Source organism: Podarcis gaigeae (assembly GCF_964106915.1).
Source record: "Podarcis gaigeae genome assembly, chromosome: 1".
NCBI lineage: Eukaryota > Metazoa > Chordata > Lepidosauria > Squamata > Lacertidae > Podarcis > Podarcis gaigeae.
Window position 1 is genome coordinate 115534253 of NC_139678.1, and position 25632 is coordinate 115559884.

Sequence of the window (25632 nt, forward strand, 5' to 3'; positions counted from 1 at the left end):
TTCTCCACTCAAACTTTGCTCTCTAGGCCTGGCATTCAAAAACTATACGTAGTAATCAGGTGATGATTCAAATTATAACCTGTTGGCAGAGGGAATGCCTCACCTTGTCTACTTTCTTGCTGGAGTTTAATAAGAAAAAAAACACACAACCCGTTTTATTTTTACAAGGGAACTAGAGCCACCTTCCACTTCAAGGGCTGAATTCTGCCTTGGGCACACAGTAGCTGCTGCTCACATGGCAGGAGCTCAACCTGGTAAAACGTCTTGTTGCAGAAACAGTGCATTTGAAAAGCATGTAAGGCTGGGCCGTCAGTTACCATAAATATTAACAGGCCCAAACATGGTCCAGAACAATTGAATTTTCCTCAATACTTCCACCGTGAAAATGGATTTTGTCTGTATGTGGGCATGCACACGAGATAATATAATTTAAAGAAATGCTATTTTTTAAAAATAAAAAAGTGCATTTAAATCACATTTTTATTTTTAACTGAAACATAGCAATATTTTACATGTGGATCTTGTTACACGAATCGCTTTATACTCCTTCTATTTAACATGATCGTAGGAATTACGAACTGTGATTTTATATCATTTATAATCTTTGTAGTTCTTGCCATTGCTTTTTACATGTCCGCGTCTGGCCTTGAGAAGCCTTGAAACAGTGCCAAAAATATTTATTGTCTTATTTCTGCATTCTGGTGCTCCCACTGTTCATTGTCTTGGTTGGAAGCCACAATCTTATTAGCAGAACTAGTTCACGTTATTTTACTGAAAACAATTACGCGCGTGTTTAGTACCGCTTTGCAAGCTAACATGTAGTTCCGCATGAAACTGTGTAAAACGCACAAAAAGCCCCAGACCTCCCAGTTTCTAAAAGTTTTAAACATTAAAACTGTAGCTAAGAACATAACCATTTAAGGCTGCAGTCCTATTAATACTTAGGAGTAGGTCCCATTGAACTCAGCTCAAGTAAAAATGCCTAGATAGGATGGTATGATATATGATAAGCCAATTGGCATATTCCTGCTTATTCTCTGTACTCTCATTATTTGTTCTCATGGATCTATCAGGTTTCGATTATTTGGGGTCAAGTCTTGTGTTCATTCCGGGACGCAGGTGGCGCTGTGGGTAAAAGCCTCAGCGCCTAGGACTTGCCGATCGAAAGGTCGGCGGTTCGAATCCCTGCGGCGGGGTGCGCTCCCGCTGCTCGGTCCCAGCGCCTGCCAACCTAGCAGTTCGAAAGCACCTCCGGGTGCAAGTAGATAAATAGGGACCGCTTACCAGCGGGAAGGTAAACGGCGTTTCCGTGTGCGGCTCTGACTCTGGCTCTGGCCAGAGCAGCGATGTCACGCTGGCCACGTGACCCGGAAGTGTCTCCGGACAGCGGTGGCCCCTGGCCTCTTGAGTGAGATGGGCGCACAACCCCAGAGTCTGTCAAGACTGGCCCATACGGGCAGGGGTACCTTTACCTTTACCTTGTGTTCATTCACTGAGCAAATGTATTGCTAGCTGCTCCAGAGAAGTTTGAATCAATTATACTTTTTAATTATGTGTACAAATAGGGCTTTCTCCACAGACTGGCCACTCGGAAGTTATACCTATATGATGGATTTAACCTGGTTTGAGAGTCATCCCCACTCCCTTAGAAACTGTAGTTCTATGATAGGGGAAAAGGTTCAGAAAATTATTGGCATCCTCATCAGATTGCGACTGCCAGGATTATCTGAGAGGAGCCATGGCTGTTAAACTAATAAATGAAGGCTTAATAGTTGAATGCAGAGATGGTTGCCTCCAGTGCCAAATTCTGAGTTAAGAAAAAATATGACAGTTACAAATTATTACATCCACTGTTCTTTTGTTAAATACATAGGTTATAGTTCCTACCCTATGAAAGTCAGTGGTAAAAGGTCCTGTTGATTCCAATGGGACAATTCTTTACCTGGGTCGAATAACAGAATCGACAGTAAGTAAACAACAACAAAGGGAAGCGGGTGGTGCTGTGGGTTAAACCACAGAGCCTAGGACTTGCCAATCAGAAGGTTGGCGGTTCGAATCCCCGTGATGGGGTGAGCTCCTGTTGCTTGGTTCCAGCTCCTGCCCACCTAGCAGTTCAAAAGCACATCAAAGTGCAAGTAGATAAATAGGTACCGCTCCAGCAGGAAGGTAAACAGCGTTTCCGTGCACTGCTCTGGTTCGCCAGAAGCGGCTTAGTCATGCTGGCCACATTACCCGGAAGCTGTACACCGGCTCCCTCGGCCAATAAAGCGAGATGAGCGCCACAACCCCAGAGTCAGTCACGAGTGGACCTAATGGTCAGGGGTCCCTTTACCTTTACGAAACAACAACAAAACCAGTGCTTTGCTTTGGCTGAAAAGCTGTGATACTTGATATACAACTAAACAATAGAAATATGGTATATATGATGCATTATATATAATTACTATGTTTGTAGTTTAATTTGTAGTCTTTTAATAATACCATAACCCAAACTTAATTAAATAGTTATAATAAGAGAAACTGTATGCACTGTGCTGGGTATTAACCATGCCTAATTAGCTACTGTTCTAATATCACAGACATGAGCAAAGTATGAATATGATGAGAATATTATGACTTCTAGTCTAAACACATTACTAGAGAGAACATTCTAGAATGGAAATGACTCCACAGACTGTTTATACTGACTGAGGGTCTAAATAAGAAAAACCACAGATATACACGGCAATCTGTAACCACACATCTATAGAATGCATTCACCCGAATTAAATGTAAGTAAGTTATTTAAAAAAACACTCATACTAAATTTAAATTATACTGAATGGCTGTAGACATCATATAGTCCAGAATAATAAAAAAGTTCTGATTTCTAGTGACGCATGCTTAGGATACCTTTTTTCTGCTGCATTTTGGGCAACTGGTTTGCGTGCTTGTTTTTTGGGAAAGCTGACTTGCTTGCCCATAATCTGTGTGGTCTGTTACATCCCTAAGATAGCTTTAGATCTGGTGCATTGTGCTGAAATGACCATGCTGTGTAAAATGAACACTTTTGAAGATGATGGTGATTATTATTATTATTATTATTATTATTTATTTGTATCCCGCCCTCCCCGGACAAAGCTGGGCTCAGAGCGGCTAACAACAAGTAAAAATAGCACAGTGTATATAAAATCACACAGTCAATTAATTAAAATACATTCTAAAATCAATTCAGAATCAAATTAATGGCAACCATTGGGTTAGAGTAGAGTTCTGCGAGGATAGAGAGTGGGTCAGACTGTGCCTTGGCTAAAGGCCTGGCGGAACAGCTCTGTCTTGCAGGCCCTGCGGAAAGATGTCAAGTCCCGCAGGGCCCTAGTCTCTGTCATGAACGTTCCACCAGATTGGGGCTATAGCCAAAAAAGCCCTGGCTCTGGTCGAGGCCAGCCTAACCTCCCTGTGGCCCAGGATCTCCAAGATGTTTTTATCTGAAGACTGTAAGGTCCTCTGTAGGACATACCAGGAGAGGCGGTCCCGTAGGTACGAGGGTCCTACGCTGTATAGGGCTTTTAAAGGTTAAAACCAGCACCTTAAACCTGATCCTGTACTTCACCGGGAGCCAGTGCAGCTGGTATACCATGTGATCCCATGGCGAGGACCCCTTAAGGAGTCTCACCATGGCATTCTGCACCTGCTGGAGTTTCTGGGTCAGTCTCAAGGGCAGCCCCACATAGAGTGAGTTACAATAATCAAGCCTGAAGGTGACCGCCACGTGGATCACAGTGGCTAGGTCAGGGCAAGAGAGGTAACTGCTTAGCTTGGCGGAGATGAAAAAATGACGCCTTCGTTATAGCTGCGCCTCCGTAGAAAGGGAGGTGTCGAAGATTACACCCAAACCCTTAACAGATGGCGCTGGCACTAATTGCACCCCTGCAAGAGATGGGAGTTGGCTCCCCAATCCCATATCATCCCGACCCAGCCAAAGGACCTCTTTCTTTGAAGGATTTAACTTCAACCAGCTCCCACGTAGCCATCCAGCCACAGCTTCCAAACATCTGATCAGTGTGTCTGGGGCTGAGTCAGGATGGCCATCCATCAACAGATAGAGTTGGGTGTCATCAGAGTACTGATGGCAACCCAAACCCAAACTCCAGACAAGCTGGGCGAGGGGGCGCATAAAGATGTTGAAAAGCATCGGGGAGAGTATCGCACCCTGCAGCACTCCACACACCAAGGAATGGCGCGACAACAGTCCCCCCCCCCCAAGTGCTACTCTCTGTCCCCGACAGAGAGAAACGAGCGCAGCCATTGAAGGGCTGTGTCCTGGATCCCCACGTTGGCAAGGTGGTGGTCCAGAGGTTTGTGATTGACCATGTCGAAGGTTGCTGACAGGTCTAAAAGAATCAGCAGCCCCGACCCGCCTCGATCCAGCTGCCTGCAGAGATCATCTGTTAGGGCGACCAGAGCCGTCTCGGTGCCATGACCAGAGCGGAAGCCGGACTGGAATGGATCCAGAGCCGATGTTTCTTCCAGAAATCCAGCAAGCTGTTCAGCAACCGCTCTCTCAATCACCTTACCCAGGAACGGAAGATTCGAAACCAGGTGGTAAGATTCAAAAGATGGGCAAGTGTTGCTCAATGGTGATTGTGGGTGTGGAGTATGGATGAGCACAATGACAATGTGTCCTAGTAGCATAGTGTGGGTTGCCAGTGCCTGGGGTTGGGGGGGTGAGAGGAAGGGAAATGGATGGAGTATGCATGCACATTCAAATGCCTAACAGTTGAACCCTCACACTTAAATTAATGGAGAGCTGTAAACCAGATAAAAATGACCCATCTGTGAGGGTGGGGCTCTCCCTCATATAAGAGTTTATACATGAGGGATCTGATCTCTGTAAGATCTTTACATGTTCTTCTATCTATTCTATGCCTGGGTGCAGTTGAGGGTGTCAGCTGGAGGGGGAAGAGCTCAATAGGGGGGGAAAGGACATTTGTTGCTTTTCCCACACTGTAGAGTCAGCACCCCACCTCTCCTAAATGTAGCAATGAAATGTGCAAGTTCAGGACTGGCACAGCTGGGAAAGGCCTCACCGGGGCCTAAAAAAAAAAGAAAAACAGTATTTTCCCCTTCACCTCTTCTCAACCCCGACTGAACAGGAATATAACACTCTTGGAAAAAAACACTTTCAGGGGCGCGGGGCCATACTACATTTGGTTGCACACCTGGTCCATGTTCACTACATACATGCAAAGCCTTATGGTGCCAATTTAAACAGTCATGACTTCCTCCAAAGAATTCTGGGAGCTGTAGTCTTTTAAGGGTGCTGGGCGTAGTGAGAAGGCCTCTATTCCCTTCACAGAGCTACAGTTTTCAGGGTTTATCTGTGAAGAGGGATTGTGTTAAATGTTCAGAAAAAGTCAGAAGCCCAAGATAGTATAAGTTCCTCAACTAAGTTTATTCAACATTTGTCAGTGACAACAGCTCACTCATAGGAACACAAGAACCAAACTGCCTGGAGAACACAATAATAAATCCCAGCATGAACTGACCGTTGACAGTTGAGAGTGCATGCGCTTACTTGCCGTTAGAACAATCGTCTACCAACGCTTATACGATTGGTTAGAACGCGCCTTGTAACATAAAATGTGTTAAACCCAATACATAACAGATTGATTGTTAAATCACTCTGCAATCTGTAGCTCTCCTAACAACTCCCAACAAACAGAGAGGTCTTGAGGGGAAGTCATAGCTGTTTAAAGTGGTATCATTGTTGGCATCTGGCTGTCTCAAGAGACCATAATGGACTGCACCTTTGGGGGGTGAAGTCAAACCACTGCTTTAGCAGCACCAAAATGATCTTCCCGAGGCACAAGCCTGGGTATTGTGTATGGAGGTCTTGGGCTGCCCAGATGACAATACCCCCCACTTGGCCTCGCTGATGTGCTCCAAAGGAAAGCAAAATGTTAGGCACCAGATTGACTGCAGGAGTTGCCCAAAAGAAGCGTACAAGGCGTCATTCAATTGTCCTAGGGAGTCCACTCTGGATTTATGCCTTAGCATTTTCTTCTCCCAAAGATATCCCGCAAGGCAGCAGAGGCTTAGAGTCAGAGTTTTCCTTCTCCTATATGGGCTACCTTCCCAAGTTGACGAACCCCATCTGCCCCTCACTTTCCTCCACAGCACATGCAAAAACTGCCTTCTTGACTGTTGGGCCTCCTATTGTCTCATCTGCTCAATCTGCTGGAGCCTGTCTTCTTTGCATGCAGGGGAAGCCCCTAACTTGCAGGGGGATTGAGATCCATTGGCTACCCTCACCTGGTTTAGCTGGCCAGCCAAAGCAGTTCCTGAGGTATGGCCACTGTCGCATGCTGACAGCTTCTAGGAGCCACGGGTGAGAGCTGCGTGCACGGTGGGGAACCAAAGGTGGACAAGCTACCCCAGGAGAATTTCGTGTCCACCACCAGAGGTCCTATCCTTCTTCTAACACCCGGTATTGCTTTAAATATATGTTATGAATGTGGCCCTATTGTGAGGCAGTACAGTGGTACCTCAGGTTACATATGCTTCAGGTTACATACGCTTCAGGTTACAGACTCCGCTAACCCAGAAATAGTGCTTCAGGTGAAGATCTTTGCTTCAGGATGAGAACAGAAATTGTGCTCCAGCGGCATGGCAGCAGCAGCAGCAGCAGGAGACCCCAATAGCTAAAGTGGTTTCAGGTTAAGTACGGACCTCCAGAACGAATTAAGTACTTAACCCGAGGTACCACTGTATATCATGAGAGCCAGTGTGGTGTAGTGGTTAAGAGTGGTAGATTTGTAATCTGGGGAACTGGGTTCGCTTCCCCGCTCCTCCACATGCAGCTGCTGGGTGACCTTGGGCCAGTCACACTTCTCTGAAGTCTCTCACCTCACAGAGTGTTTGTTGTGGGGGAAGAAGGGAAAGGAGAATGTTAGCCGCTTTGAGTCTCCTTAGGGTAGTGATAAAGCGGGATATGAAATCCAAACTCTTCTTCTACTATATTTTAATATTCATACAACTGAAACTTATGCTAAATCATTCCTGGCCTGTCTGACCCCAACTGGATAATTTATTTTGTGGGCAGTTGCCGCCCTCATACCATCTGACCCTCATTACTGACTAGAGTTCAGTCTGTAACATCCTGCCAAACGGTGAGGATAAATTTACCACTCCCTTGATTCTATGAATTTCTGATTGCTATGTGGAAAAATGATCTTCAAAATGCATGGCAGGGTAATACAGGTGGCTGCCTGACAAAGCAGATACATGCAGATTGTGGTAAGTTACCAGTTTGATAAACGGCTGTCTACATTCACCTACACTGATGATAAAGCGAGACCTTTAATCAGTGTTGATGGAAGTCTGCAATTTTTATAAGCTTCACAGTACTTGCAAGCCCATAGGATAAAGCTAAAATCTGTTTAGTTTGGATGGTTTTCATAGGCCAACACCCACTGTTCCATTATGCACTGATCTAAGGTTCTGTGGTCTCTGGTGCACTTATTCATTTGCTGACAAAAGGGGGGTAAGGCAGTTATATACAGACAACTGAACAAACAAGAAGACACAGAGCTATCCATGTCACTCAAGTATGTAGAGAAACTTATGCAGGTATAGGAGCCCAGTATGCAAATACCGTGGTACTTCGGTTCTCAAATGCTTTGGTACAAACAACTTGGAACCCAAACACTGAAAACCTGAAAGTAAGTGTTCTGGTTCGCGAACTTTTTTCAGAAGCCAAACATACTCCATTTTGAGTGTTAGCTTCTGTTTTGAGTGCCACACTTGAGTATTATGCTGAGGTCTGCCTGTTTTTGCTATCTATTTTGCGTTTTTGTGGCTTTTTTTGTTTTGTTTTTGCGACTGTGTGGAACCCAGTTCAGCTACTGATTGATTGATTGTGTGACTGCAGTACATTGTTTATTGCTTTCATTTTATGGATCAATGGTCTCGTTAGATAGTAAAACTAATGTTAAATTGCTGTTTCAGGGGTTGTTTTTAAAAGTCTGGAATGGATGAATCCGTTTTACATTATTTTCTATGGGAAAGCATGCCTTGGTTTTGGAACGGACTTCCGGAATGGATTAAGTTTGAGAACCAAGGTACAACTGTACTATCTGGATCAGAGTGATTGTTTCACACCATCAAAACTGGTGTCATGCCAATTTCCATTCATTGCCTCTTCATACCCAACCGTTTCCCCTTTTCTTTTAATCTGAATATACACATATATTGTAAGGAAGATTTCTGCAAGTTAGGGGTGCTAATCAATAGTTAAGAATGGCAAGGCTTCTTCTGTTTCCCAGGATCTTCTCCTATGCAGTCAATTTCTAGAAATCCTAATTTTTGCAAAAAAAAGAGAGAGATTTTTTTAATAAGTATGACCCATTGTCGATTACTTCTGGATAAATGTGGATGCGATCATAATTAATATTGTTCTATCTTCAGATGTGCCTACGTTTGAGAAATTAGTAAAGTAATTTATCATGGGCAGATATTGTGTCCTACACGCAAATTTCAACTTTGTCCCAAAAGGACTGCAAGTTGCTCATATGACGTACCTTTTTTTTTTTTTTGGCACCTTGGATTCTGGTATATTTTTGACACACTAAGACTGGAAATAAGTACACTGCTTTCTTTTCACACACACTTCAACCTCTTCGTTCTGATAATGAATATTGAAGCAATTCTATGGAATCAGGTGATCAGCTGTAAGAATATACAGTATTTGTCTGAAACAAAAGAACTGTTGCGGTCAGTTTACGAAAACCAGAAGCTGCTGTTGCAACATGGTTACAAAATGACTACAACATGGGGGAGAGCTTTTTTAGCAATGTGTAGTAACAATTGCAGAGAGGGGTAGGAACACTTTTGGGATCTGCATCCACACCAAACTTTAAAGCATGGGTAGGCAAACTAAGGCCTGGGGGCTGGATCCGGCCCAATCTCCTGCTCAATCTGGTCAGTGGATGGTCCAGGAATCAGCGTGTTTTTACATGAGTAGAATGTGTCCTTTTATCTAAAATGCATCTCTGGGTTATTTGTGGGGCCTGCCTGGTGTTTTTACATGAGTAGAATGTGTGCTTTTATCTAAAATGCATCTCTGGGTTATTTGTGGGGCATCGGAATCTGTTCATTATTTTTCTTCAAAATATAGTCTGGCCCCCCCACAAGGTCTGAGGGACAGCGGACTGGCCCCCTGCTGAAAAAGTTTGCTGACCCCTGCTTTAAAGCACGCCCCCCATAGTTCACTCCCAATAGACCTAAAATTCCCAGCACCCTTATTCCCAGCACACTACCATTTCCAATATTTATTTGGCGTGTGGGTGTGTGGAATGTTTTTCCAATGTGTTCTAAAGGTGTGCTGTTGTGCTGCTGGTAAACCAATAGTCCAGTGATACTGTAGATGAGGCACTACTAGATCTTATTATTATTTCATAAAACTTATATACTGCTTGATTGTAACAGAAAAATCCCTCCAGCAGTTTGCAAAGAAGAATATCATCATGTCAGCGAGCCTTATATGGTGTACTTGCCAAAGAACCAGTCCAGAGCACTTGGGGAATTTTCCCCACCATGGTTTCCAACACAACATAGTTTGGGGCTGAAATAATGACTTGCCTTAGGAAACCGATCACTTAATATATTTTAGAAGCCCTGCCCGACAAGTGACCCCAGTAATAAGGAGTCACTTTCCATTCCCTGCTGGCTCGGAATAAGTGTTTTGCTTGGAAAGCAGGCATTTCTAGCTAGTCAGCAATAAAAAGCGCCTTCGGAAAACGTTATTTCACTCCTTCCTTCCACCTCCAGCTTGACGCGCGCTCTCAAAACTCCCGCGCAAGATCCAGCAGCGCCCTGTCCTCCTCCCGCAAAACTCAACGACCGGCAAATGGGCGGAGCCTAATCTGGACGGTTGACAATAGCAGCAGCGAGGAAGCAACAGGCTGCCTTATTCCCCGCCCCCCCGCTCACCTTCGCCCCGCCTTCCTCCCAATCCCGCTTGTTACGTTGGTTCCTCTGCCCTCCCGCTCAAGAATCAAGCTCGACTCGTCCCTTTTGCCCGCTTCCAAAGGCAGCTTCAGCTTGGCTTCCAGAGCAGGCGCGGGCGCCTTAAACACAAAAACAAAACACGCACAGCGCGCGTTGCGTTCCAAAAGCAGGTGTTTTTACTAGCCCGACCGCAGGGGCGAAAAGCAATGGATCCTTTTTCCCTTTTCCAAGATGGCCGCTCTGCGCCCGTTTTCCCCCTGCTGGTAGGACGGTCTCTCTACCACACACCGCCCTTTCGCAAGATGGCCGCGCTGCGTGCGTTGCCAGCGCTCGCACGTCGTTCCTGGATTTGAGGGACGGGGAGGAAGTTGGGGGCGGGGAGGGGGGCAGACGAGGCGGCGACGAGCTCCGTCCTCCACCTCCTCCTCCTCCTCGCGGCAGTGCGGCTTCCAGCGGGGCGGGGAAGGTGCGCGTTCAAAACCGAGGCGCAGAGAAAGAGGTGTGTTCGTGGCGTCTGTAGGAGGAACGAGCCTGGCTGAGGGGGAGCTCGGAGGGGGAGAGAGGCAGGGGGAGTTCGTGTGGGAAATTGGTAAAAGTAGTAGCCGAAGGCGGCCTGTGGAGCTCAAGGGGGGGGGGGGCGGAGAAGGGGGTAGTGGCTCAGGAAAGCAAAACAAGGCGAGTTGGGTCAGTCAGCTCCTCAGAATTCGGCCCAGTGAACCTGTTAAGGTCCACGTCCAGAGTGAGAGAGATTTGCCAGAGTATAAATACCTTCCCCCCGCCACCGCCTGTCCTGCTCTAAATACGTGGGAACAACGTTAGCCCAGCAGCCCTAACCCAGTTTACCTGGGAGCAAGACCCATTGAATTCAATAGGAGTGAAATATGGGGGAGGGGGAGGGGAAGGGGGCGGTGCCAGGAACTCTTTGCATCTTTACAGGCGTGGGTTTTAACAATTTCGCAGGCCTGGTTTTGAAAATAGATTTTGGGCCAAGGTGAGGCATCCTTGGTGATCACGTTTTAATTTAAACCCCAAAACAGCACGGGGCCTTTGCTACAGTTGCTTGGGGAGTTTTCCTAATGGGTCACCATAACTACCTGAATTTCTCCCTCTTACCTATGTTTTAAGGCGATCATAATCATTGTATACATATACACACATATACCCACACAAGTTATATACATATATACACACACTATACACACACACACACACATTTATACATATACACACACATATGTAACTCTGTATATATATATGTGTGTGTGTGTGTGTATACATACTTCTATATATGTGTATATATGGCCTTACACACTTCTGGTAAATTTAAAATGATTTGGCGTGTTTCAGTTTATTTTGTACAAATGTGACGCAGCGAGGGGAGGAAAGTTGTCTAAGGAAGGATTCTGGTTGTGGAGAAGTATGCACTACATAGGCACCCCCACCCCCATATCTCATACATTTTATGTGCTCTAGACCCAAATCTGGTTACTTAAGAATGAGGGCAACATTTGATTTCTCTGGTCTTGGGACTGATTCAAAAGGAAGAGCATATTTTGGATTAGCTGCTGTCAAGTATGAAACATTAGTTAAGGGACCTTAAAAGTGTGTGTCGTTACTGGCTGAAACAAGGCACTGATTTTTATGGGGGTGTTTGGTGGTGGAGAAACCAGAAGAAGTCATCCTGTTTGGGCTTTCTGCCTTGGTTGGTGAGAAAAAAACAGTACCCTATTCTTCACAGTCTACTGCCTAGGCCCAAAGCAACCCCACCATTTTGCTTCTTTGTCACCCTGTGTAATTTTAAGATAGCATCTTATTAATTTTCAGTCTATAACTATAGTATCTGTCATGTCTTTGAGAACAAGTACAGGCATTTGGTGTCCACTCTGGAATTAGACATGTTTTAATAGCTAAAATATATCATTTTCTTCTGCTTCTGGCATTGTTCCTTTGGGTTAGTAATTTACCCACTTCAAAGCTTACATGTTTTTTCAGTAATTGCCCAAATGTATTTTTGCTGAAATTGTGGCTTGTCAGTCATTTAAATACTCAAATAATGTTTTCTTCAGCATCCCAAACTATTTCTGACCTCACAAGGAATGTTCCCTGATGATGAAGTAAATGTTGAAAGTGTTGCAACTTGAAGATAAAAATGTAGTGGATATAAAGGGAAACTATGTGTTAAAACTATCCGCTGCTCCTCAGCTGTATAGTTGCTTTAGTTTACAGCCTCCATGGCTACATTTTGTAAATACATTTTCGGGATAAGCTATATATGGTTGGGAAGCCCTCGGTTTAGGGTAGCAGCCTTGATGATGATCCATTGATTCCTGAGTCCATTAACAAGTGTGCAATCATAAATACCATATAAGGTTTAGTGTGTCATAATTCATGCAATGCAATTCTATACATGTTTGTTAAGAAAGAAGCAAGCACTGTTGGGTTCAGTAGGGCTTAGTTAGAAGTGAGATTATATAGGACTGTAGCCTATCAGGAAGGAAAAATCTCTTCTTTTGTTTGTTTGTTATTTAATTAATTTTATTTATATTCCGCCCTTTCCCCAAACTGGGACTCAAGACAGCTTACAAAAATTCAAGCAACATGGATAAAATAAAAAAGCTAAAATATATATAAATGACAATGCTTAAGAAGTAATTAAAGTATTATAGAATTAAAACTATATACTGTAAAAGCAAATCTATGGACATACAGATAGTAAAAACAGCACAGCCCTTTTAAAATGTGTTTTGGGGGGTTATTGGGTTGTTGTTTTTATTTTTATTATGTATTTTGTGATTTTTTATTTTGATTTTATTCTAAGGACCATCCTGAGACCTCTGGGTATAGGGCGGTATATAAATTCAACGAATGAATGAATTCTCTTTCCTTAAAAACAGCCAGTTCCCCCAATCCTGTCAGAATTAAGCAGCCTTCATCTGCCAGTGGAAGGACAGCAAAGAGGGAGCCTGTATAGCTTCTTTAAGAAGGAAGTTCCAAAGTTGGGAACAGCTACCAAGAAGGCCTTTTTCTCCCATCTTCCCACCAAATGTGCCTGTGAAGGTGGTGGGAGAAGGGCCTCTACTGAACATCTCAGAGCCTGGGCAGGTCCTTCAGATAGCCTGGGCTTAAGCTGTATTTTTTTTTTACATAGGAAAGAACTCTTTTTGTTAGATGGATTACGATGATTTAGTTTAAGTTTATATTTCTGAATAGTACAAGTAATTATTATAAAATACCTGTTTTCATTTTTGGGGGGTAAAGGTTAATGTTTGTGTAACATTAATCCCTCTCCTCATGTCTAAGAAAATAATTACTAGCCTTGAAGCACCCATGATTGATATTGTGTTCTATTCTAGCATATGAATAAGTTTTGGTAGCTTTATCGGAATAAATCTGCATAGACTTGTTTTTAAAATTACCTTAACTTATAAAAGTTAAAAATGTTAATTTCTTGGACACCATCTAGGAAGATTTTCTTTCTTTTCATTCCTGCTGGCAATAAGACCACTGGTTTCTATTGTGGAAACACAAATAATTGCTCTGATCCTATTAGTTAGTGACTGACTGACAGCTCTATTCTATACATGTCTACTCAGAGGTAAGCCCCATTTATTTGGCTTACTCTCAGGTAAGTGTGTTTATGATTACAGCCTTTTGAGTGGCATGTGTAGGCTATTATGATACGATGTGGTGGTTTCTGTCCAGCTTGCAGAGAAACCCCCATGTCAGAAACCCTGTTCCACAATTTGCATTGACAGGTATTCTAGATTCTCTTGGCCATTATGCCAAGAAATTGAAGTACCATTAAAAATACTTTGAGGCAAGTGAATTAATTTGGGTTGTCTTACACCATATTTGCATTAATGGAGGTCTTGAATTTCAATAACATTTCTCTGATACTTGCACAAAGTTCATAATAAAATTAATATTGAAATTCTTGCAAAATATTATTCATTTCTTAGACATCTCACTGTAGATCTGCAGTTACTAATCCTAGTCACCTAACTGATTGGTAACGTGCTTTTAATTTTAAGATTTGCTTATAATTTATGCAGTAGAATTGTATAGTACTTCTCTGGCTATGTGGTATTGTAGGGTGTGGGTTTTCTAATGACTTCAGATTTGCAAAACAGAATATACAATCTGAAGCATAACGTGAAACACATGTATGTTAAGTTAGAATGTGATGGAAAATATGGAAACTATAGGCCGTTTATGTTTTGTCATATAATTGTGTGGGTGACTAGAATGCTGTTTGAAATATCTTTATACTTCTTGGATTACACTGCTGGTGTATTTTTAATTAAACACAAATGCTTTAATTCTAGCTGTGAATTCCATTACAAGATTGGTTATAAGTTACCAAAACGACCTGTCTTCACAAATATAGAAATGGGTGGAATCATTTCCAGATGGCGGGTAAGTAAATCTTCTCACCTAGAGGTGCACATTTTTGTAATGCAAGAACACTGTCTCAAATGCTGCTTGTAAGTAATTGCTGTGATGCAGAGCAGAGTACAGAACTTGTTCGGTGTGCCTAGGTCAAGAAATTTGTCTTAGTTTCATCGCACATATGGTACTTTATCAGTGTACTGGCTCCGTCTTAAGGTACTCCTATTTCTGTTTGAATGGTGTGCCTTCAAAACAAAACATGAGACCGAAATTTTGACATTGCAGAATGACTTCTCACAGGTCTCAAAATGTGCCCAAAGTAGCCGTCTTTCCCCCGAACGGTGGCAAGAATGCAAGATAAAGTAACCTGTTCTTGGGCTGCAATTGCAAAACATAATCTGCTGTGCTGGGAAAGGATAGGGTAGAACAGGATAGACTTCTCCCTCCACCCAGCCCAAAATAGCTCCATCAGCCTCCAGCCATGGAGTGATGCTGTTGTCACTCCTCTGACGCAGAGCTCCCGGTTGTGCCTGCCAGTTGGGTTCCCACTGACAGTAGCCCATGGAAAGTACCAAAACGAGGTGTTCCAGTGGAGAGGGTGGGGCTGAGCTGGTTTGGGATCTGCTGGACCCTGGGTGTCCCCATTGTCACCACCCAATAGCATCAGGCCTGATTGTTATGCCAGCTTCGAGCGGGCCTAGTGTGGAGCAGGGGTTTATTCCCCCCCCCCCAACCTCCACCCTAGCCAGCTTAGTGGCACTGCTGCTATACTCCTGTCATACCACTGCCTGACAAGAGATAGGATTGCACTCTTTGTAAGTTATAGTCAGTGGGCTTAAGTATATTTTTTATTTTGTTGGGATTGTATTTAGTTCTATTTGGAGGAGATGCCTTGGGCAGAAGATCTGGAAGAGTATGCCATCAACAGTCAAGCACTAATTATGTAGCTGTTCATTGTCTATAAAAAAAGTATTTGTTGGCATGAAATCTGCTGAGTGTTCGTATGCCAGTTTTGTGACCTCTGAAAAATAGCCTGTGGAGCAGCACGGCCTTTCTGTTAATGAGAAGCCCACCTTTATTTGTTTTGGATCACATTTAACTGTTTTTGGACCATGAACAAAGAATAGTATGTGCTTAGTATTCAGAATATATATTATCAGTCAGCTTTATAAAAACACTGTAAAGTAGGCCATTATCATCACCCTTGTGTTACAGATCAGAGAGTGGGAAGGGGAGCTCTGGCTGCGAGGATAGTAGCTCGGATTAGAGTTGTTAAATCCCAATCCTGCTAAAATTAGTCAAGGTGATGGCCTGTTGAGAGCACCTGAATGAATTCCCCTGGTGTTCACTTGAATTGTCAATAAGATTGCACTGAACCGGCATAGGTAAACCCTTAAATATCATTGGAAAGTAGCCTATTTCTCAGTTCAAGAAAGGAAAGGTTTGCCTCCATCATGAGCTGAGCATGTTCCAGCTTCTTGGCCCCACTGCCTCTGCTTGGGTCATCAGTGCATACTTCAATAGAAGGTGGAGATCCACGCTGGTTGGCAGTGGCTCTCTAGGATTTTAGACAGGGGACATTGCCAGTCCTACCTGGAAATGCCAGGGATTGAACCTGGGACCTTTTGCATGCAAAGCAGATGCTCTGTCACTGAGCTACGGCCCATAGCATGCGGCTATGTTATGGCTGTTCCTTGTGCCACACACTTTGAGAGCCTCTCTGGACTATAAGCATTCTTTATAAACAAATAAGTAAGTTTTCTTTGGCATTGAGATTGAAAATGTAATTAAGTGAAAGCTATGTCTACCTTGGTTAAGATACTTGTGGCTTACAGATGCTGCCTTGAGCACTGAAATATATAAATAATATATGACAATTCTTCCTATGCTTGGACATAAGGCAACAGCCTTCTTCTTAGTCATATAGAGAACATAGTGCTGTTGGTTTGCAGGTGTATTTTGTATGTTTTGTATGTTTACCTGAGCAAATTTCATACTTCACTTACTCTAGAAAAGACTCATTGACTTAAATAAGGAATGAGGCTCCTTCATGCATGAAGGAAAAAGTATTTTTACTAAGGTACCAAGAAGATGTTAACACTGTTGTATGTGATAATTTGTACATGGATTGATATGTGTGCATATTTGCCATATTTGCTTCCCTCCTCTTCCCTGAAGGAGCTCAACTCTATAGACTCATAACTACACATAGTTGGTTTTTGTTCTGAACACTGTAGATAATACTGACATACTGTAGGGCATCTGGGAAACTTCAGTTGCTTAGCTGAGATTTGAACCCAAGTCTCCCTAGCCCAGGAGGGACGCGGGTGGCGCTGTGGTTTAAACCACAGAGCCTAGGGCTTGTCGATCAGAAGGTCGGCAGTTCCCCCACGATGGGGTGAGCTCCCATTGCTCAGTCCCTGCTCCTGCCAACCTTGCAGTTTGAAAGCACATCAAAGTGCAAGTAGATAAATAGGTACCGCTCCGGCAGGAAGGTAAACGGCATTTCCGTGTGATGCTCTGGTTTGCCAGAAGCAGCTTAGTCATGCTGGCCACATGACCCGGAAGCTGTACGCCGGTTCCCTTGGCCAATAAAGCAAGATGAGCGCCGTGACCCCAGAGTCATTCATGACTGGACCTAATGGTCAGGGGTCCCTTTACCTTTACTCCCTAGCCCAGAGCGCTGCTGGCTATCACGTTGGAGAAAGAATCTTCAATTACTGCAGTCATTGTGTTTTTGCCCTGTTGATTACACAAGAAAGTTATCTTACCAAAAATTACCCTCAGCACTGTTTATTGTAGGAATGTCAAGAAACTTACCACTGAACACTCATGCTGCCAATGTCCCTTCTTCATTTGTTAGCGTGTTAAGGCATAGGACCCAATCACTTTCGTATGCTTGTGTGCAAGATCATGATGCAGTTTAGCAGAACTTTAAACATTTTCCAAACACTACAAGTTACCTGTTCCTCAATCTAGTTTATCTCCTTTTAACTATCACTGAGAGAGAAGGGGAGACTAGAGTGCATGTGTGTACACAGGTATGCATACCTATAGTTGCCTAGGGTCCATGTTTGTGCATAGATGTCCCTGCCCATGAGATATTTTGCTGTAGAAGCAGGTGAAACCGTTTCCCCTGATTTCCCCCTGTAGATCCCTGTTCCCCTGAAAAGCTGTTTCAGAGGGTCAGAGGAGCGGCCAAGGTGAAGGAGGAACGGGTGCAAGTCACGCCTCCAGCCCATTCCTCCTGGAGTGTCCTTAGTATCTTAGCTCTTTCTGCCAATGCAAATCTGTCTCCAACCATAGTCTCATGTTCTCTATTTTTTTGCTTTTTTGTAGATTAAGATCAGGCAGGTACATTTTATCTTCAAATAGACCATTGTGTTCTTCTTAAGTTTATTTTCACCTTCCTGTCCTGGAGTATTGAGCCAAAAACCACATTATTATTTTTTTGAAAGACCTAAGGACATTCAAACAATTTCAAGGAAGGTTCACCAGGTTCCTTCTTTCAGTTGCTTATTTGCAGCATGGTGGTGTGTTTGCTGAATTTGAATAAGCAGGGATGAGAGAACAAACTTGGAAAAATACATGTGCCATGGTTTTATTATATAAAGGCTACTTTCAAATATGAGAATCAATTAAAAATTTCCCTGTGCTTATTTATTTTCTTTCCCCCTTTTTTTATCTGTTCATACATTTTCAGTTTCACACCTTTCTTCACTTCCTGGTGAACTTTCACATATTCTTAAATTATCTACTGTGTTTGTGCACCACATCTTTGATCCATAAGACCAATGCTGTTCTATGTGTGTATGGTATAGAATGTGCTACTCTTGAAATTCCTCCACTATGTAAATATTGATGATGGTCTTCATATTGTGTTTCTTTCCTCATATAATCTGAGGGAGGGATATTTGATTATTGGAAAAATCATGGAGCTTTTGTTTTAAATGTTTCTCTTAAGTATGTTGTTGTTTGTCACTTGTGGCATATATCATGTTGGCATGATGTGACTGAGGAACCTGGGATGGTAATATTCAAAATGAGGTCTGAAGATATGTAGTGCTAATCATTACATTTTCCTACATATCTGATATTCAGTTGTTGGCTATATGTTTATTATTACTTAGATATTGAGGGCAAATTTTCACAGCTTTTTTTCTTTCCCTTGTAAGCAGACAAAGTCTTCCACAATAGAAGTATTGGAAAAAATAGATAAGGTATGTTTGATCTCTTATTGCTTGCCTTAAGAACTAAATCTAAGATTCTTAACATTCTTTCGAGTGTCAGCAGTTGCCTTTTATGGTTGGAATTGGACACTGTCAATACATTAAGGCTGGTTCTATGAAGGAATGGCAAATAGATCACAAATTTTAATATACTTGATATCAGCTGTACCTTCTCAGATAATCGGTTGTTAGGGGTCTAAAAATCTGTTCAGAAAGGTCTGTTTTGGTTGTTGCATTAAACATGCAGTTCATTTTAAACTATGGTTTAATGTGAATGAGCAACAAACTGAGACATGCTGCTGCTTAAACCATTGTTTAAAAATTAGCTATTGTCTAAAGTCGTGCAAACTGGGCCGATGTTTACAGCATACATTATGTGGGTGCATATCATTGTAGACACTGACCATGATTCAAATAAGGGGAAAAGAGTGCAGGGAAACAGCAAACCAACTGCTGTTTTGGATGCTGTCCCTGCCACCCTTGTTCCAAATGCCAACAATTTAAGACAGGCATAGGCAAACTAGCTAACAGGACCAGTGGTCAGGGATGATGGGAGTTGTAGTCCCAAAACATATTGAGGGCCAAGTTTGCCTATGCCTGATTTAAGACCATGCCTACCCACCCACATAGTAATTGTTAGCACAGTCAGTGCTTAGAAGAACAGTCAACTCTTCTTTTAATTTACAAATGCTTACATGATCGTTGGTTACTCCAAGTAACTGGCTATTCACAAGCCTTATATGACAGCCAATGATACTTCCTAGGACTGCAGCTCCATCAAAATCGATGGAAACGGCTTCAAAGTAAAAATGGTAAGGATCAGGATGTTACATGGGGGCAGGGAATATTGGCCATCTGATGTACTGAGTCCACAGCGATTCTGGAAAATAACCTCACATGAAAGCTAAAACTTCACACTTTCCTTGTTTCTATCATTGTCCCGGGCACATTGTGTTATCCAGGACAGGAGATTTTTTAATTCAGCTTAATAGTACTTATTTTAGAAATAGGAAAATATATAGTGAAAACCTTGGGTTGATAAGGCCAGCATAATTTCATTCATCTTCCTCCCAATCACAGGATTCCCTATGCTTCTCCCTGCTTCCCCATGCGCAGTGTGCAGAAGATTGCCCTTGTGCGAGGGCTGTGCATGTGTGTTGCTGCACACCACTCACAGATCACATCATGCCTTAGATTAAATAAACCAAGGATGTTAAGTATATTCATTACAGTACCTGGCTTCATTCTTCTGTCTCAAGATAAAATGGCTGGAATGTACAATCTTGGCACATGAGGTTAAATGCTCAAAAGATTTGTTTTTAATTTACAGGATATCCAGGCACTAGAAGAGTTTAGAGAGAAAAACCAGAGGCAGCAGAAGCTATGGGTTGGAAGGTTTATCCTCTATTCATCTGTTCTCTACCTTATTAGCTGTCTAATTATCTACTTGTGGTATCTGCCTGATGAGTGGACAGCAAGGTTCGTCATGACTCTTCCACTGTTTGCATTTCCACTGATGTAAGTAAAACATGACTTCTTTGCAAGCTCCTTTTTTCTAGTGGTGATGCTTAGTGAGTTGTAGTACAGGGTGTATATATTTCACTGTTCTAGGGTTGTCATAATTTACAGGCGGTTTTTGAAAAGGTTAATGTAGCAGAATATCTCTACGTAAGAAGAGACCCGTGGATCAGACCAAAGCCTTGCTAGCACAGCATCTTGTCTTCCATGTTGTCTCACTAGATGCCTTTGGGAAGCCCACAAGCAGGATATGAGGGCAATAGCACTCTTCTGTTTGGGTACCCCAGAAATTGGTATGCAGAATTATGTTGCCATTTTCTAAGGTCCTCTATGAATTTGTCTAATCTTCTTTTAAAGCCATCAGAGTTGATGGCTGTCATTGAAATCTAAACTAGTGGGCATATTTCTGAAAGAGCAGATTTCTGAAGTGTAAGGTAATAATTTTGATTTCTGAATAGCTTTTAAGTTAACCCATTTTAAGCGGCAACATCATTGCGCATAAAAGTTAACTGAAACACATAATGAGGGCAGTTCGGAATATTGGACTGATGGACTTCGAGAAGATACAGCTGGTGTGGGCAGAAAATATAGCCACCGAGGCAACCCTTTACAGAGTTTTGTCAATTTTGGCTTCCCCCTTCAGACTTCCCTACTTAAATGAAATTAGGTTAAGAGTTGGATCCTGTTCTAGAGAGAAGGGGAAAAGTTACTCTGAGAAACTGGCCACTACAATTTACTTCCTCAATTACAATTTACTTCCTCAATGCAGTCTATTGTTTAAAAATTAATAATTCAGTATTCTAAGTTATTTGACAACTTTATTTTATATGAGCTATTTTCTTGTTTGTTAGATGCCAGACCCAGGTCAACTTTGTTTGAGGATGTGGCAAATGCAAATCTGTATTGCTATTTGAAAAGTCCAGCATCCATGAACAGCAAGTGATTAGTTAGCAAAATCTACTCAGACTGACCCAGTTGGATAATCTGATCATAGGGACACTCTTTTGGGTTTTTAATGCATAGGAATCTAATGCTTATGTAACACAATTGGTTGCTTTTTGAGTCTGTTGTTACTGGTGAAACTATTTAGTGGGAAATTTATATTTCAAGTATATCCATATTTTTACTTACCCTACCTGGTCCAAGCCAAATTTATTTACATTTAATATTAGAGGACCTTTATAATGGTTGCCTCTGGGTATGAAATATTCTCCCCAAGGAAGCTAACCCGGTGCCCTCATAAGTTGTCTTTTCCTCACCAGTTTAAGTTTTTTCTGTTCTCTTAGTAGGCCTTTTTAGAACTTGTTTTTAAGTCCCTATTCTATGCTTGGTAATTTAGTGTGCATTTGAAGCTTGTTTTAGTTTTCTGCTGTATTTGGTGTATTTCTGTGCTGGTTTTGTATTTTTATGCTGGTCGTCTCTTGCAGTACGGTTTTATTATTTTCAATTTTTGTATGTTTCCTTGATAATTTTTTGCAAAGCACCTTATGGTGCAATAATTTTGCACACTTTTGTTAGCAATCTGTTTGAGACAGACCTTTCAGAACTTATTGTTAATGGCGGCATATAGGGAGCAAGTGTCCCCTCAACACTTCCATGTTGATAATTAATGTGAAGGGTGTGTTGTCACTGTTCAAAACACTGGTGTCTGCTGTTTGCTGAGTCTTTTGCTGGATCTTTCAATGCATTTCAGTGTTCAGGTATGTTTGGAGGTATGTGGCCCAGAACTTAAATTTTGACTTGTATGACTTGCAAAAAATGCAGTCCCACTCTTCGTCTGTCCCCAGAATAGTTTAGTTTTCTTCCTCGCAGGAAATGATTGGTAAGCAGTTGCCAACTTGTCTTTGTTTGTGGTCAAGTTGTGGAGCTTCACCGTACATCTGGTGTGATCCCCAGCACCAGTTCTCGACGTTTTTCATCCTTAAGCAAGTAAATTAAGCCTGCCTTTTCCAATTGGCAGTTGTTCCCTGTTCAGCAACAGTTGCTGCTGTTTTGGCTTACTCTCGAGGGTCTGATTGTATTACTAGTGCTGGCAAAATGAGCTGGCTTCCAGGAATATGTAGTTTGCCTAGCTAGATGCCTGCATTTCAATTCCTGTTTGAAAAGTTGAGAAAATAACAACATGGTTTTACTTCTTTAATTCTAAAACATGGTACAAATTCATTATGCAAGGATTTTCTTGAATAAATTTTTGAAAATAAACCATCTTTATTTTTGACTCTGCATACTAAAATGGTCATCGAAACATTAATACTTGTCTGATCTGCTGATCTCTTGGGAAAAAGAAGTGATTGCTAAAAACATTTATGCTTCTCAACTTACACCTAAATGGTCTTTTCCTTGATCATGCATCTTGTGCAAAAGGTGTTTTGCAATTCATAGAATGAAATTGTTTGCAAAACTCTTGATCTAGTGTGACTTTCAAAAACGCCTCATTGTATTGGTTGGCCTGTATTGTGTCAGGGCCAAGTCAAAGGACTGTTTTGGCATGACAAAGTACCGTATTTTTTGCCCCATAGGGCGCACCTAGTTTTTTGGGGGGGAAATAAAGAAAAATTTATTTCCCCCCAGGTGCGGGGTTGGGGTGGGAGAAGCCGGAGCTTCCCCCGACCCCAGCCCCTAGAACAGGCTGCTATACGCTAGCCGTGGGAGAGCTGCGCAAAGTTGCGCAGCTCTCCCACGGCTAGCGGAGAGCTGCGCGAAGCCTGAAGTTTGGGGTGTGCTGAGCTCTGGGTGCAGGCAAGCTCTCCGCTAGCCGTGGGAGAGGTGTGTGACTTTGCGCAGCTCTCCCACGGCTAGCGGAGAGCTGTGCGAACCTCGAAGCCTGGGGCGTGCTGAGCTCAGCGCGCCCCAAGCTTCTGGGTGCAGGCAAGCTCTCCGCTAGCTGTGGGAGAGCTGCGCGAAGTCACACACCTCTCCCACGGCTAGCGGAGAGCTTCCTGAAGCCTGGAGAGCAAGAGGGGTAGGTGCGCACCGATCCCTCTCGCTCTCCAGGCTTCAGCGGAAGCCTGCATTCGCCCCATAGGACGCACATACATTTCCCCTTCATTTTTGGAGGGGGAAAAGTGCGTCCTATAGGGCGAAAAATACGGTATATTGAGGCTGCTGGTTTTTCCATGATAAAATGGCTGTTGTGGTCAAACTGATAATAGTGTAGTTATGGGCTGAGTTGTTCACTTCACAATGAACAGAGCTTGCAATTCAGAACAATTTGAGCATAAGGCCTGCTGAGACCCTTTGCCTGTCTTTCACACAGTAGTTTTGTAGTACTTCGGTAAGGGGAGGGGGTAAAAGTCAGGAGTTCAAGTGCTTAGGTCTTTATGCTGTCTAACAACTAGGGAGTTGCTTCAGCAGGATCATTCCCCCCCCCCCCCACCTTGGACTTAGAATGTTACAACTGCTGCTCTATTCAGCATTGATCAGGTCTCCTATGGAGTACTGTGTTTAGTGTTCAGAGTGGTTTTGACAATTGGGAAAGGCGATCTATGAATGCAGTAAAGAATTGATATAATGTAAGAGAATAGGTTGTTTGATCCTGATGCTGGATAAGCAGGACAGGTCAGGGTTTCTGCTGGTTTACCACCCACCTCACTGCCCAGCAGTCCTCCTCTCTAAGGATTCTCAGACTGCTGATTTTGGGGGGACTTCAGCATTCATGCCAATGCGGTTGGCTTTGGGATGGCTCAGGACGTTATGGTGGCCATGACAATCATGGGGATGTCTCAACATGTCATCAGCCTAACGCATGTGACAGGCCACACTCTGGACCTTGTTTTCACAACTGGGAAGGAATTAGGGTTTTCTGAAAGTCTAGGCAGTATAAATGTCCAAGTTGGGGCATGGGCTTGTTTGGATCACTGTTATCATTCACATACTTACTTTGCACTCAAGGGATTCTATTTTGCAATCTAAACGCTCTTTCTTTTAAACACTTTTAAAACAATCCATGTAAGGAACCCATTCTGCTAATATTAAATGAGGTTTCTGTGAAGCAAGCTGATTTGTCCCTAGTTGCTTTTTGAGACTAGCATTAATTGTGAAGTTTTAGATTAAGTTATGTTAAAGTCTGCTGAGGAAGTTAATTCCATCCATAGGGAAGAATGGCACATTCAGTTTCCTTTTGCCTAGATTTTAATAGTGGAAATTCTTTCTTTCCCCACAGAATTTGGTCCATAAGAACACTCCTCATTTTCTTCTTTTCTAAAAGAACAGAAAGAAACAGTAAGTGTATTTTTCCTTATCCACCCCCCACCCCCAGATTGTGTTAGCCTAAGCATGGGACTGTATAGATACAATTACATAACCTATAGTTGTCTCGTGTTAAAATACCTTGTGGATGGTTTTGTAGGTGAGATTTATGAGTGAGTTTCTTTTAAGACTTCAGGAAATCTACTCAACCTTATAGTCAGCTATAAAATGGAAAATGAATATAAAATGTTTTGAAGATGAATGGATTAATTGTTAGGTACTTAAATGTGTCTGAAAGCTGAATAGCAAAGGATATTTAAATACACTTATCTTGCTATATTAATAGAAAGTAATTATGACTAATTTATCTTTTGGTAAATTCACAGTATTTTAGATACTTGTGTATTGTACCCAATATACATCAAAGCATCACTGGAATTAAGGAAGTATGTGTTTGTTCTAAGTTATGAAGCAGCTTTTGTGGTCTAATGGTTATTAGAACGTTGGACTGGAGAACTGGAGAAATATATGCTCAGACACTATTTCTGAGTCTAACCTATCTCAGGATTGTTGTGAAGCTAAAATGGTGAGAGGAATGGGAACCAACTTCATTTTGGAAGGAAGTTGAGATGTATAATAATAACAATAGCAACAACAATATGGATTCAATCTGAAGTTGGATGCAGTCTTAGCAGGACTGTCCTAGGTTAACCTACTGAAGACCCTTTTCTTCCCTTGGTTATTAAAGAGTGCCTGGTTTTGTTGTCCTCACTTGCATGACATTTGTGCCCACAGAAAGGGTCTGGTTTAGAATCCCATGTGCTACTGTTAAACATGATTCAGTTCCCCGAGAACCTGATAAGAGTCTTATACTTCATTTTTGTTTGTCTATGACTGATAAATTCTTTTAAAAGGTGAGTTAGAACTCAGGTGGTGGAATTGACTCTCAAAGGCTGTATTGATGTCATGACAGCAATGCAGGTTAAAAAATTAATTGCAGCTTCCTCTCTTTATTTTGCTACTTTTAAGTTCTGCTTGTTAATGAATTTTGCCCAAAACTTAGGGTTACCATGGCACCAAAGAACTTGCTGTTGCTTCTGCATGGACAGTTGTGATTGGAGCAGTGGCTTTTCATGACAGATGTTGCTTCTTCCTTTCTCATTTAAATGATTTTTTTAAAAAAGGAAAATGGCAGAAGAAATCTTTACTCAGCTAAGGCAAATCTACCTGGAGGTAATGTGGACTGAGCTCATGGGCTTCCTAGGGAAATGAGAGGAACCCCAATTTTGAGAGTTATTTCTTATGCAGCCCCTCTCAT

General features: G+C 42.5%; 1 protein-coding gene and 1 long non-coding RNA gene across 5 annotated transcripts in view; one reads left to right on the forward strand and one right to left on the reverse strand.

Annotated features, from left to right (window-relative positions):
* Window positions 1–542: 542 nt before the first annotated feature.
* Window positions 543–2066, reverse strand: LOC310839809. The gene is made up of 3 exons (XR_014561665.1): window positions 1888–2066; window positions 1479–1807; window positions 543–1096 (listed from the first exon to the last, which is right to left on the reverse strand). It is a non-coding gene; the product is annotated as an uncharacterized lncRNA (long non-coding RNA).
* Window positions 2067–10049: 7983 nt separating this feature from the next.
* Window positions 10050–25632, forward strand: part of LNPK (lunapark, ER junction formation factor) — a 41019-nt gene continuing 25436 nt past the window's right edge. Inside the window, exons 1-6 of one of the 4 annotated variants that reach the window (XM_083712062.1) lie at window positions 10277–10489; window positions 12057–12131; window positions 14314–14406; window positions 18555–18599; window positions 19939–20126; window positions 24289–24347. In XM_083712062.1, coding sequence (XP_083568188.1) covers window positions 14380–14406; window positions 18555–18599; window positions 19939–20126; window positions 24289–24347 — 319 coding nt within the window. In that variant the 5' untranslated portion in view covers window positions 10277–10489; window positions 12057–12131; window positions 14314–14379. Of the gene's footprint in view, window positions 10490–12056; window positions 12132–14313; window positions 14407–18554; window positions 18600–19938; window positions 20127–24288; window positions 24348–25632 lie in introns of all 4 variants that reach the window. The other 3 variants (XM_083712064.1, XM_083712061.1, XM_083712063.1) reach the window with 3 other exon arrangements.